This window comes from Syngnathus floridae, chromosome 4, assembly GCF_059516105.1.
Source record: "Syngnathus floridae isolate MCC-2025c chromosome 4, RoL_Sflo_1.0, whole genome shotgun sequence".
Classification (NCBI taxonomy): domain Eukaryota; kingdom Metazoa; phylum Chordata; class Actinopteri; order Syngnathiformes; family Syngnathidae; genus Syngnathus; species Syngnathus floridae.
In genome coordinates this window covers 17,489,996-17,504,038 of record NC_142416.1, presented here as the reverse complement: position 1 = coordinate 17,504,038, position 14,043 = coordinate 17,489,996, and the positions used below count along the sequence as shown (strand labels likewise).

General features: G+C 42.9%; 1 protein-coding gene across 2 annotated transcripts in view; it reads left to right on the top strand.

Annotated features, from left to right (window-relative positions):
• sdk1b (sidekick cell adhesion molecule 1b) overlaps positions 1-14,043 on the top strand; it is a 138,609-nt gene that overhangs the window by 68,810 nt on the left and 55,756 nt on the right. For both annotated transcript variants that reach the window (XM_088374446.1, XM_088374447.1), the window contains exon 5: positions 2,625-2,758. In XM_088374446.1, the coding sequence (XP_088230572.1) occupies positions 2,625-2,758 (134 nt within the window). The remainder of the gene's footprint in view (positions 1-2,624; positions 2,759-14,043) is intronic.

The following is a 14,043-nucleotide window of genomic DNA, read 5'->3' as shown; positions in this document are numbered from 1 at the left end:
CGGAAAAAATAAGTACTTAGATGTTGGCTCCAACAGAAGAGCCCCTCTCCCAATTATTCCATTACATCCACATTCCAATTTACACATATTGTTCTTCTGAGAGAATATACAGCCACCTTCCAGCTACAGAAATTATTTTATTCTTTTTTTGAAAAAGAAAAAAAATCCAATAAATTGAGGTGCTCTAATCTCTGCTGCTGGAGCAGACACACATTGGCACATTTCATTTATTTTCTGCCGGGTTTCTTCCGATAAGAGCGCTCCATGTGTTCATTTAATGGGAAATCAAGCCTGAGACTTCCCAGTTTGAAGCAAACGAGCAAGGCGAATCACCGCAAACATCAGCCCGTGTCATCGTCGGTAATTTCACGTGCAAATGGAACATTTAAATGAGAAAATGCAAATGACAGGGGGGGGGGGGAGAAAATACGACGAAAATGAACACATTCTTTAATGTCGACATCTTAATTGGCCTCGTTGCATTCTTCGAGCCCCACGCGGAGCGCTTGTGTTTTTGAACGTTATTAATTTAATGTGCCCAAATTCTTTCGAACCAGCCTTGCACATGACAGACAAGGAGAAGAGAGCGCTGTCCCTGCCTATTAATCCGAATCTGCTGAATAAAACAGTTGAAATGAAAATAGGCTGACCAGCTCAATTAATAGCCTTAGAAACTGCAAATTGCATTACAGACCTCTTTCAGCGATGCCCCAGTTGGAGAAGTCGACTCACCAGGCAACGTGTTGAATCTTTGGCTCTCGTCTACGCCCTCGTGGGAAATCACCCCGAATAAAATTAGACCTGAGACATTCTGAATGCGAGTGTGTCTTGGTCAGAGTGTATGTCAAAAAGCTCTTGTTAGACGATGGATGAGATTCTCTCTGCTTAGCGCTGCTCTTCTGCTTTTTTTAGGGGGGGGGGGGGATTAGAGCACTTTTGACCTCAAATTTACAAAGATTAACTCCCTCGGTGACTCTAAGAAAAGTGTGTAGCTGCTCACATTTCTATGAATATTTGATTTGACTTTTTCCATGAGACAGCACTGGAGAAGTGACGCTTTGCTTCAAGCTTGTGTCATCACAGTGTTAAAAATGACTCAAAACGTAATGTCGAAAGTGCTGGCAACAAAAACGAGTACACCCCCAAAGTGAACTTTTCCAACGTTGGAGTTATTTACGTGCAATTTGTGTTTTTGCGCTTGCTTGTTGTTTTATGTGCTCAGTCACTGTAAACGCAGCCAGAGTGGGTAATATTTATGGAAATGGATAAAAGAAACCAGAGGAAGCCATTTTTTAATTTGAATAGTTGTAGCCCTTCTGTGTGTTTTGAAAAAAAAAACCCATCTAAGATAAGGTAAACTTTTTAAAGTTAAGTCAAATTTATTTCGATAGCCATTAAACGTCTCAAATGGCTTTACATGGCTAGCGTCAGTTTTTATAGTAAATCTGAAAACTAAAAAGTTCTCTAAGGACAGATTTGGATAGTTTTGCCTGTTTAGGTAAGTTCCAGACAGGTCCGCTCTCTCTCATTCATTCCCTCATCTTTTTGAAGAGGCACACTTCAGTGTTTTTGACATATCGCACCGCCTCCTATCGCTACTTCTCTGTATTGGCGATGTAATCAAAGCGGGCCTAGTCAGTGCCGTCAAAATATCCGCCGAGATCACCAGAGGCTTTTTTTTTTCTTTTTTTTTACCGTCTATCAAGTGCCCTTCACAAGCTGCTGGGGATTGTCATGGACTCTTCACACCCTCTTGTGAAATTCTTTAATCCCTCGCTAACGGAATAACTAAGGCCTCCATTTATAGACGCTGTGGCTAACTGATAGCTTAATTACATTTTAATTGTTTGTTAATGACTTCCGGTGCTTCCGTTGCGCCCGGCATGCTATCGGATCAAGTTAGCAAAGGTCGGAGTTTATCATCCTGCCAAACAGAGCAACCCTCGCTAACACTGCATACAAATGTACTTTTCTTCCCCCAAAATGCCTTTCGACACAATATTCACTTTCATGCACATTTCATATCTTATTCCACTTTATGCGTTATTCATGTGGCCTAAAATCCTGAGTGCGTCTCTCAGGGTCGTATGTATCAGAACACCGTGTACAGTCGACACAGAATAAATAAGACGCTCATCATGCTTTAAATAAGCTTTCTTCTGACTTTTCTAATATTGATCTTGTTTTATAACTAGAGCTCATGTTTACCCCCCCCAAAATATCGGGGTTTCTAGTCCCCGTCAACTCAGTCGCATCAATAAACCATCAAGCTGACTTCCCGACTATCGGGGATTTTCCGGAGCGAACTCAAATATATCCAACTGCTTAGTCCCTCAACGTACTCCACGATCAGCGCTTCCGAAAGAAGTCTGTTGTGATGCTATTTTGCCCGAGGTGTTGACTCGAGCTAGTTTGCGGAGAGAAATGATGACGGATAAGCAGGAGGGCAAACACACAACAACAATAGCCGTCAGGAAAATCCTCGTTCCTGTCTGACGCTCGTATTTAATTGTTTCTTCCTTCCTTGTTTCGGAAGGGGTCGAAATGTCTTCTTTCCATAAATGTACCTGTCTGGATTTTGTTTGTTTTGTTTCGTGACCTCTTTTTATGCCTGTCCCTCGCAGTGCCATCGCCTTGGATAATCAGCTGGTCGTCCTGGCAACCACCACAGCCGACGCGGGACGTTACCACGCGGAGGCCGTGAACGAAATGACGGGCGATAATGTTACCAGTCCCGCTGTCTATTTGAGCATCTCGGGTAAGTAAAATAACAAAAGGAGAAAATGTCAGATGAACTCCAAATTTTCTATCACAGTAATGGAAAGTTAATTTTGGTGTTTGAGTAATGAAATGTTTTGGGTCTGGCCGATTAATCGGACAATATTTTGCTGATTTTAGTTCTTCTAGATATTTGGCCTCAAGAAATCTGTTCATCCCTACTAATGTAAACAAAAGTCCAAAAACAAGTTACAGCAATTTTGATGAAACCTAAAGAATTGAAAATGCCTCAACAACTAGCTTTTCTGGTCATGCTAGATGTTTATTGCTGTGCTAGTAATGTTAGCATTCATCCATCCTTCCATTTTGTCCTATTCCAATTAAGATTCAAGATTCATTTTAGACCAGACACATTCAGACAAGTATTTGACTCACTTGAACTTAACAATGCACGTTTTTGGAATATGGGTGGAAGCCAAGCAAGTGTTAACAATGAGCTTCAAAAGTCTTCTTGTTAGGTTTGACTTTGGTAAAAATGTTGTTTCAACTCTAAATGGTACCACTTTTGGGGGTTTGTGTCCAGCGTACAAACGGGACGATATCGTTCTCGCGGGTTTGCCAATTTTTCACGACGTTCCCGGAATTATTTTATCACCCATGGTTCCCCTAACATTCCTCTTTATCTCTGCGGGAGTGAGATGATAGACTTGAGCGTCTCGCAAGTCCTTCAGCTGAGAGAGGCAGTTGGTGCTCTGTCCCTCGTGGCTGTAACGACTTTTAATTAGATTTTCTTTACGGGGTTGTATCCTTTGGCATCCTTTGTCACGTCTACGCACTGACACACAAACAGCACCTTGTTACCGCTGTCAGCGCCGAGTGTTCCCCTGGGTGCTTTCGAAGAATTGGTAAGAAGGGGCACAGTTAGACTTTACTGATAAGACTCGGGTCGTAAAATGCCTGTTGGCTTTTTTTTGTGTTTTTCTCTTTTTATCAGCTTGTGTTTTCCCACAGTAAACGTTCGTATCCTTTGTTATAAAACAAAGGTGCTGACGATATTGAGAGAGGAAAGATAAGGAAGGAAATTGAGGAAATTAGGGATTTTTTTTCTCCTGAAATAGGAACGATTGTGCATATTGAATACTGAAAGAGAAATTTATTTGTCAAGTATCTTGAATTGATAGGCAGAAAATCACGTTCTTCTTGGTGGCATGATGGGATTTTTGACGCATTTGACACATGACAAACAATTGTGTCTTTTTTTTCCTCCACCTTCTCTTCGTTAAATCGGCACAGGCACAGGCGCATTTTCTGAAGTCTGTCGAACCACCTATTAATTTTCTTTTTTATATGTGCCTGAATAAATTAGACACTTATTTCCTATTCTCCCTTTTCTTACTTTGATTCCAACTTTGCGCTCTGCAAAGAAGAACAGAAGGAAAGTCAAATTAGCAGAGGCAGCGACAAAAAGGAAGTAATGAAGTGAGTCATTGGCATAGAGTGAGAATATCACATCAGCGCCGCTGCGGAGGACTTTGTATCTTTTTTTTTTTTAAACCGCTCGCTACAGGTGAGAGTCGACTTGTCGCAATCTCGCTTCCCGGTGATGGACAGTCCAAATCATTTGACTAATCTGCCGAGCCTGTTAGACGGCGGCGTACGACCGGCCACATGACCTGCCCACTTGACAGATCCATTATCGCCACGCGCCCGCCCGCTTTCCCTATGAGTGCCTTGAAGACGACTGAAGATAAAAAAAAAAAAAAAAAGCGTTAGCTGTCACCGGCGCTCGAGATGGAACAGGCACAATTGATGGCGGCTCGGCAGCACGGTGAGAGGTCACATTATAATCACTGAGAGCATAGCGCTGCTCTAAAATAAACAGCTCCTACAGCACTTTTAATGCTCAAGACAATATATGGCTATAAACTTAACATCCTCAGTCACCAAGGCGCCACATTAGACAGCAGGACACGCTTCGAACTTTTATTGTCATTCTAAAATAAAACCACACACTTGTAAGAGTAGATATAAAATAGTTACATGGCCTTGTTCACATGCCGGATTACGAATGCCGAAATAAATCATTTCCAAACTTTTTGACTGCTATTTTGAACTGTTCATAATTCACTTTGTCTAAGGCCCCAGTTCCAGTTGAAGAAAACCAGACGCAAAGCAAAATGGGAAAATATGTTATGGTCCGACGGGACACTCAAGGAAGGAATTACGAACAGTTTAAAATGGCGGCCAATGTAAGCATAAAGCAATACATCAAAAATGTATTTGTAGGTAATCAGAGGAACTGATAACACCGATGAATTAATGGCGAAGTCAGAATCCGAGTTTCCATGTCCCCAATGTTTAGATTTCAAGGTACCGCTGTCTCCGGGCTCGCTCCGCTTGACTCCTGAGTTTTACCCACAGAGCTGTCAAGAAACAAACCTGTGTTTCAATTTCATCTCTGCACAGTGGGTCATAACAGAAAGAAATGTTTTTCCCCATCCCCTCTATGCCGTCTGAAATCTTCAATTTGATACCCGGCGGTGACATGGTTGCCTCTCACTGCTCCCGAGGGATGGAATAAATGCTACATTTTCTTCTAACTTCTACTACAAGTTAGCTTTAGCTGTTAGCCAAATTTAGTCAGTCCAGGGTGCACTGACCTAAAGTCAGCTGGGAAAAGGCTCCCGTTCACATGTGACCGTAATGAGGACACGCACGATAGAAAATGGATGGTGTGTGTGTGTGTCTATAACATGCCAGAGAACCACTTCCAATTGCCTATGGGCTTTTATTTCCTGTAAGTGATAAGAGATGAGGCTCTGTAGTCCAATTAATTAAAGTCTACACATACATCCTCCCATCTCCCTTTGATGCGCCAGCGCACCAACACACCTCCCGCCTGTCAATCAAAGGCGTGGTGGCGTAGCCTTCATGTCTTTCCTCTCACTTGAGCACAGTGGAGGTCTTTGTAGATTTCTGCTGCAGACCATTAGAGCAAAAATATCCCCAAACAGAGCGCCACCGCACACGGGCACATGAAAGACACACAAACATAGCAAAGACACCCGCCTCGAGGCGCCCACCATGTCTTGGACACCATCAAAGACTAGACGAGCGTTTAGGAGAGTAAAGAAAGGAGGGAAAAATAGTAAGCAATGGACGGCCATAGAAATAGAGGTCAGAATGCGGTTCTGGAACAACGTTGACGAGGTCAGGGAAGTAGCCGCATTGTCGACGCAAGCGTGTGGATCAAACAAGTTTGTGGTAGAGCTCGGCAATACGCTCCGGCGAGATTATTAAAGCGCTACGAATGCTATCTCAGCTCTAGCCTCAGTAATTGATCGGCCGCCTCCATCTTTCTATAGCAAAGGCGCTAATGTCACACTTGTTAACGATTGCTGAAGTGCAAGAAAAATGCTCAAATTAGTCCCATTCAGACGTGGACACTATCCAATCGTGACTAGCTTCAGCTCTCTGCTGCCTGCCCAAATGCACTCTTTGAGCCAATCTACTCCAAATCCACAACTGGGCTGATAAAAAGGTGGAATATAAATAAATGTTCACGAAAGCCGAATAGAACACCTGCTATTTATTTGGAGGTCATCAGAGGAACTTTGAATGGTAGTTGTGCGTTGACTCCCGTTTAACACGCGTTTGAATGATTTGTTCGGAATGCAAGGCTCCGTATTATATCAGGCTGCACTTTGGTGTATAGAATCCAATTAATTTGGATTTCTTCTTTTTGAGAGCGTACGTAGAGTGCAAGCAAGGACTGGCAGAGGAAAAGGAGTTTGGACAATGACTTTAGACGCCTCCGCAATGTATTTCAGAGCATGTACGTCAGAGTAGTGATTGCAGGAAAATCCTTCAGGGTTTGATTACACCTACAGTCAGACAAGGCGCCAACCAACCCATCTGCTTCCATTCCTCCTTTATAGTCTGTTTCTTTTCCCAGAAGTGAATATGTCTTGTTCGGTCTTGCATAGCCGGTGTCTGACCTCTGTAGAACTGCCCCCCATCCCCTAACCCCCTGCCCCTCAAGTCGTGAACAATTCTTCAAAAATTAGCCTTCAAGCAATTTAATGCTACTCCCAGTTACTGTCAAACTAGGCATAAAACAAGGAGAATTAGATTTTCTGTATTTAAAGGAAACACATAGCTCAGTCTGCTAGCCTAATGCTAATGCTAGCATTAAGCAAAAACACATTCAATATAACCTTTTCTTTTCGGAGGAGCTCTAAAGTTTTTTTTTTTAGAATTTTAACCATTTATTATTTGTGTATGTGATACAGTGCAATAATTGCTAATCGAGCTTTCTTTGAATATTCACGGAAGCGTTTAAAACTACTCGATAATAATTGCTCAGCGTTGTATGGTTGTGTACGCGAGCGTACGCGTGTGTGTGCTGACAATATTTGTTTTTATATTTGTGTGCCAATGTGCCATTTGTTTCTGTCCCTAATCCCCTCCTTGACCAGATGTTTCCGTTCCGCGTCACTGAATCTTAAATGGGAGCCTGCCGCTGCTCTTTTTGCGGTCTGTGTGCACATCTGTGTGTGTTTGTGAGTGTGTGTTTGCTGCAGGTCCCATCTCTTGTTTTTGCGGCGCGTCTAATTGGAGGTATTTTACTGTCCCCTGAACAGCGTTGGATTGTTGTGGCGCGTGGAGTGTAATGTGTGCATGTCTGGAGGTGTGCACACGTATTGTACGATGTCATACATGCATTACATCGCTGCTACGTTGATGCCAGCAGCTGTTGTGACTTTTCACACAGTAATTATAAATTATTTTATGAAGGCAGTTGATTTATTTATCCATCTGTTTGTTTATTTAATGATTACATTTTGTAGTGATAAATTATACAATAGAGTACTGTTTGTCTTAAACAGACACAAAAAGATTGTAGGGAACAGATTATTGGCATTTAAATGGATTTGATTGTGGATAGGTGATTTGGTTGACTAGAATATGACTTAAAAGTTTTCTTATTTCAGTAGTTCACTAAAATAAAACAACTTATAATCATTCTGAAAATAACAATGGTGATTGTCATCTTGAAATATTTTTCCGCAATATTCAAATTTATTGGGAGGCACCTGAATTTTGCAAATAATGTTCATTTTAGCCAATCAGAAAGAAGCTTAATGGAAAAGGCACACAATAAATTGGTGATAAAAATGTATTTTTAGTGACCTAAAACACAAATGACTTTTAACAAAGGCACAAAAGTATGGAAATAAGACAATAATTATACAATTGCTCCCAACTCAACATGACAAGACTGTCAGGTGGTTTTCTCCAATTTTCAAAGACGAGTCAAGCCCCACATTGGACGCTTTAGCAGTTTTCTACCCCACCGATAAGATCACATGTGAGCACTGAACAGTGACATTAAATTCCGCTCAAATGACTTTGAATTAATCACTCGCAAAACCTTTTCTAACCGTGTTATACAAGCGACTCCGTGTAAAAATGCTGTTGGCTTAGCATCGCTGTTAGCGTGCTCCTCAAAAACATCTTGTCTTCTCATTTTTTTTATGTTCCGCTTGTAAAAAGACTACTACTACTTATTCTACTATTTGGATAAGGACAGCATTGTCATACTGCCTCTTGTGGCAATACTTGACTTTGATTTGTGTAACAGGCATAAGTGGATTTTTTTTTGGGGGGGGTCACAGCTCTGAAGAGTTCATTGAGCAGGATCTCTGTGTAAACAAGGCCAGCTTTTCCTTTCAGAGCTTTTTAGTAAAGAGGCCCTTCTTTATTCCGGAGGAGCCGCACTTGATTTATACATATTCCCGCACAGCTCCGTGTGTCTAATGACTTTGTACATCTATTAATTCCCGCCACAAGAGTTTGCGTCTGAAATGAATCTATTGACTACTGCAGCTGCAGAGGGATCAGATCGGCCTCCGTTCATGCCCCCCCTCCCTTTCCTCCTCCTCATCCCGAGAGCTCTCATTTTGCTGTCTTTGTCTCCCGCTTTGCTTCTATAATTAAAACCCAGGCGCACAGACAAAGAGATGGAGTGATGGACAGGAGAGTGAGTCATGCACTATGTGCTTCTGACAAGCAATATGCTCACAGTGTGACTGTTTTGTGTGTACTTCTGTTGCCCTTCCACCTTGTTCACTCGATGTGTTTTCCCGATATCCACGTGGATTGCTTTGACAGTCACGTAGGCAACACACCCACTCACGTCGGCCAACACTCGAGAAGATTTTGAAGGAAAATGGCTGTAATTGGAGAGTGAGGGGGAAAAAAAGGCCACTAAACAAACAAGAAAAGCTAGAAACTGCCTGTAACAAGTGTTTTAGACAAGCTGTGAGGCTAAAAAAAAAGTCTTTCTTAACTTTGTGTTAGTCTCAACAGCAAACGAGCATCTCCATATTATTTGTATGCGTCAACAAGTCCCGTGGCAATATGCAAACGAAGCAGATGGATCAATGTCCGATGTTGAATCAGCCGAGAGAGCGTTAGGAATTGCCGAAGGGGGTTGCCGGGCGGAATAATGCGCCGTTATTGTGAGGGATGCCAGCTAAAAAAAAAAAAAAAAGCTGATGTGCCATCGACGCTGACTAATTCACACGCGGGCTTTTGCGTTCGGATTTGATCTGGCGCCGCTTGAAGGAGATGGAATGCACGAGCGCACATGAAAGCTACTCAGGGATGCCGGATGAGATGTCAAGTACGCCGATAAGTCGCCCGTTGTTGTAATAATCCCAACGGTCCCCCGCCGCTGTCCTCGGTACCAAACGGTGTGTATGCAAATGAGTGTTGCGGATAGCAGCTGGAGACAACACATCGGCGTAGACAGATGTTTTACACTCATTACTTGGGAGAGCACGTATAAACGGCACCCATGTGGAACTGGGAGGGACAAAGTCAAAGTCGTAGTTTGTCTTGGTAGGTTTAAAATATTCTGGGGGGGAAATGGATTTCAGTGGGTCCTGTCCACCCATCCAAAATGGAGCTGCCAGACAGGATTGCAATGTTCATACCCTCGTCTGTATCAGCGCGTTCGCTTTGATAAACACTTTCAGAGTATCCAGAATACAAATGAAGTATTATTATGCATGCAAATTTGCCATCCCGTCTCGTGCGCGCCGCTGCTTCCTCTCGCGCGCACTGCGTAACAGGTTCGATGAGAGCTTCGGCCCGGTCGGCGGATGCTCATTTGTCGTAGCAGAAAAAAGCCGGCAGACGCGCCAGTGAATGATGAGGCTGCATGTCAAAGCAAGTGTGACGCTGTTTAGGAAGAAAAGAAACTTAAAGGAAGGGTGGGACACGAGATAACGAGGTGCTGAGGCAGCGGAAATGGAAAGTGAAAAAAGGGGATATGAGGGCATCGATTGCTTAGCTCAGCACATATACGTGTGTGTATGTGTGTATATGTATATATATATATATAAAATATATATGTAGAGTAAAACAAAAAGTAAAATATGCTGAGTAAAATATGGATTCTGATTCTTTTTAGCGTACAAAACTGAGTTGTACATAAGCTCATATTAGCATCATGTTGCTTCATTAGCATCAAGGTGTTGAAGTGCGGAGGCTGCATAACTCTTTTACTTGTCATATAAACTCTAATGCGATGCTGTTTCTGACACCTATTTACTAATCTATCCAACGGTACATTAAATCCCCACAGTTCACACATCCATCCAAAAAGAAAGATTAGAAGAAGATTAGAGGTGGAGCAAGGTGTGACCTGGGTTGTTAGTGGAAATTAACTTATTCTGTAAAACAACACTCGACTAATTTGAGATTATAGTTTCATTACAAAATTCCAATTTGTATAGTTAAAACTATTATTCCAGACAATCAGGACTTTTTTTCAATGCAGAAAAACAACGCAGAAGTCATTGGCAGAAAAACATAGAAAAAAAAAATGGAGGGAGCAGGGAAGGTGTGTGAGGGGGAAGAAGTTCAAGAAAACGCGGCGAGCTGGTGCAAAAAGCGCGCTTGCTTTGAGGACAAAACTGGGAAGAAGAAAGAGAGGCGGCTTGTGAAATAAATATTGAAAGGGGATGCTGAAAACAGGAATAGATCAACAGGGCCTTTAATCCAAATATAGTCTGTGTTGCTTAACTCGCTATCACTCTTTGCGCGCGCGTGTATCAAAACACACCCGACCTCATGCGACAGCCGTGCGTTTGCGCGTGCGGGTCGCCATGGCGTGATCCGTAGACAGATGACGGCCATTACCAAGTCGCCCGAACCAGGCGGAACAGCTGCAGCCAGATCGCACTGATCTATCGCCGCCCTAATGAATCTGTTACGGCCAGACCTAAACAATCAATCTCCGAGCCACTTAATCAATTAGGCCATTAATCAGACGCGGACCCCAACTGTTCCTGCCGGGGGACTGGGCCAGGATGAGTGATCACATTCCATATAAACACAGACAAAAAGACACACAAACACGTGTGGAGTTAACTTGTGAGTCAGCAAGTGTGCCAAATGCAACGAACAAGCGCAACCGACTCAAACGCTCGCTTAGCACGTTCAGTCCTTATCTGCTCATCTTCACTAGCTGGACCTTATCCCAGCTGTCTTCGAGCGAGAGGTAGAGTCATAAGAATTTATTTCTGATATTATTTACACGTCGACAACACACACCGGTAATTAGCACATACGCTCGTTCTATGACTCGACTCGCATGTTTCCGTTTTCCTGAGAATTATGAGCAGACGTGTTCAATAGAGGATGATTATGTTCGCATATAGTTGGACTCATAACCTTGCCGATGGGATCAGCAGGGAAAATAAATACCATAATTAATCAGACTTTTATTCAATAGCTCAAATTGTTGAAAATAGTCAGCGTCTGCCTACTTGCTGCTATTTCTGTCTTTATTTTATGACATCATCTGCATTCATTTTTCATTTGCCATCTACATATTTATTCATTCCCAATTTATAAATAATACATAGATATAGTTTACCATTTCTTCTTCATTTGGGCCCAATGGAAGAACCCTCTTGGGATTATTGTGTTTTTCTAGCAACTAGTCCAGACATTCTTAAAAAACAAATTTGTTCAACTCTTCGGATGCTCATGAAAATTAATGTATGCCCCCCACCTATTAAAAAAAAATCTTTCACTCAGTAGAAAAAAATGAGTATCAATTTTGAAATGAGATGGATGTATGCCCATCATGACAACAAGACGTACGGAAAAGTCAAAATTAAACAGGAAAGGGCCAGTTCATCACTGCTGGGCTTTATTTTCTTTGTTTCCATTCCCGGTTTATTGTGCCGGTAATAATGCCACATTTCTCTCTGCCATTATTGTTAGCGGAAATAATTAAAATGTGCTTCCACAAGTGCATTCATATTCTCATGTTCGTCTCAGAATAGCACGCAGCACCCAAGGAGCCAAAGCAGTGCCAAGACCTTGTCGACCGCCGCTGATGTGTCTGAATGGACAGTGGCCAAAAAATGGAGTGTATGCAAAGAGTCATGAACACAAAACTGGAATAGCTCCCCTTCCTTGAGGGGGGACACTTGAAATTCAATATCCACTCACAAGGCGACACATTTACTTGCGTCGAGGGTCGGCTGTGCTCACTTACTCGCGTCTATCGGACAAGAACGAGGCGATAAAGAGCGCCGAGGACATAAAGACAAAAGAGGCGAGACAATGAAGGAGTGTGATGTATGTGGAGGACTACCTGACCACTTTCAGGAGGAGGGCGGGGGGGATGAGGCACCTGATTAGATGAGGACGGATGCTCGCTGTTGCCGCCTGTTCTCCATCTGGTGTTCCGCCGCCAGCTCGAACCTCTAGAGCGACGCTGTGCTTTCACATTTGCAAATTCAAAGGCGGCTAATGCTGCTCAATTTGTAAAATGATTCAATTACGCAAGCGTTAATGTAATTAGATCGTGTAGACATTTTACGCCAGATATATTTCAGTTAGTTTGACTTTGAAATCCGAGTACCGCTGGTCAAATTTATGACCGCGCTCGTGCTAACGCTGAGTAAAGCTAGCAAGAAGTGACGCAATCTGGATTGCAGGAACCAAAATGGTGCCCGGATCATTCGCTTCAATCATATGCCACTGAAGGCCGGCCTCCTGTGGGGCTTGAAAATCAAACATTCATGCCACAAATAGCAGGAATCAAAGATTGAACTGACCTTGCTGAAGATTTATCACTGTCCTAACACCTTATCTGACTTGGACTTTTCTCTTGGACAGAAAAGCAATGATGTCATGGCATTGCCAGAAACTTTTCTGTGAGAATTGCAATTTCTAGATTTTACTAAGGTAGGCGATTTCATCAGTCCATTAATTTTGCAGGGCGCTGGGAGGAAGGAGGCGCACCCGATTGTCAGTTCCCAAATTGACTTTATGAAGGAAAGTTGCGTGTTTCCGCTCCCCTTTTTTTGGGGGGGGGGGTATCTGTGTTTATTTTCTCCAATCTTTTGATGTCATAAACACTAATTACACGAAACAAGCAGTGTTGATAAACGAGCGTTCAAGTGATTGAGGCAAACAGCGCTGATGAAGAGAAGACCAAAGGTCAAAATATTTGACGTTTTGGATTCCGATTGATGTACGGAAAGACTCAATTGGTGCGCGTCTGGCAGTCTGACATCTCAAATTGGAAAGGTCAAGCGTTGTCCGGAGGGGTCAACGGATAGGTAGCTGCAACCTTCCCGGGGTCGACGTCTAAAGAGGATCTGTGTGTGTATTTTTGACGTTTTCAATATGTAAAATCCTACTCAGCAGTTTTAGATATACGTTGGGCATAAATAGTTCAGCTCTTCACTAGCCGGCGTTTGAAAGCCAGACCTTTGTAAGAATCGGAGTCCGAGAGGAATCACTGCCGGGTCCGAGGTCAAAAACAGCTGCCAGCCTATTATTTTACCAGTGTGTTGCTGCGTGTGTGTGTACTTCTACGAATTTGTCTACGCAGGAAAACCAAAGTGTGACTGTGCGTCTGCATGGTGCTTGATATGAATTTCAAATGCGACGAGAGAAGAGGAGAATGAGAAGAAGGGTTGTGGGTACTGTGAGATTGACAGGGTAAATTGGAGTGTGAGGATTTTTTTGTGGAGCTTGGACACACCAGGGAGGAAGAAAACTCCCAAATGTCTCGCTATAAAAATTTGTGACTAAGCGAGGCTGCCACCAAGGTCAAAGGACATCTGCTTCATGTGTGTGTTTGTGTGTTGTGTGTGTGTTTGTGTGTCCAGAGGGGTTTGTAAAGTCACCTCAGCTAATAGGTGACTCACCGCAGGGACTCGGGTCAACACAATAAGACATGACAAACATAACAACCTTGACACACATTAAAAGGGGGCAGGTACCACA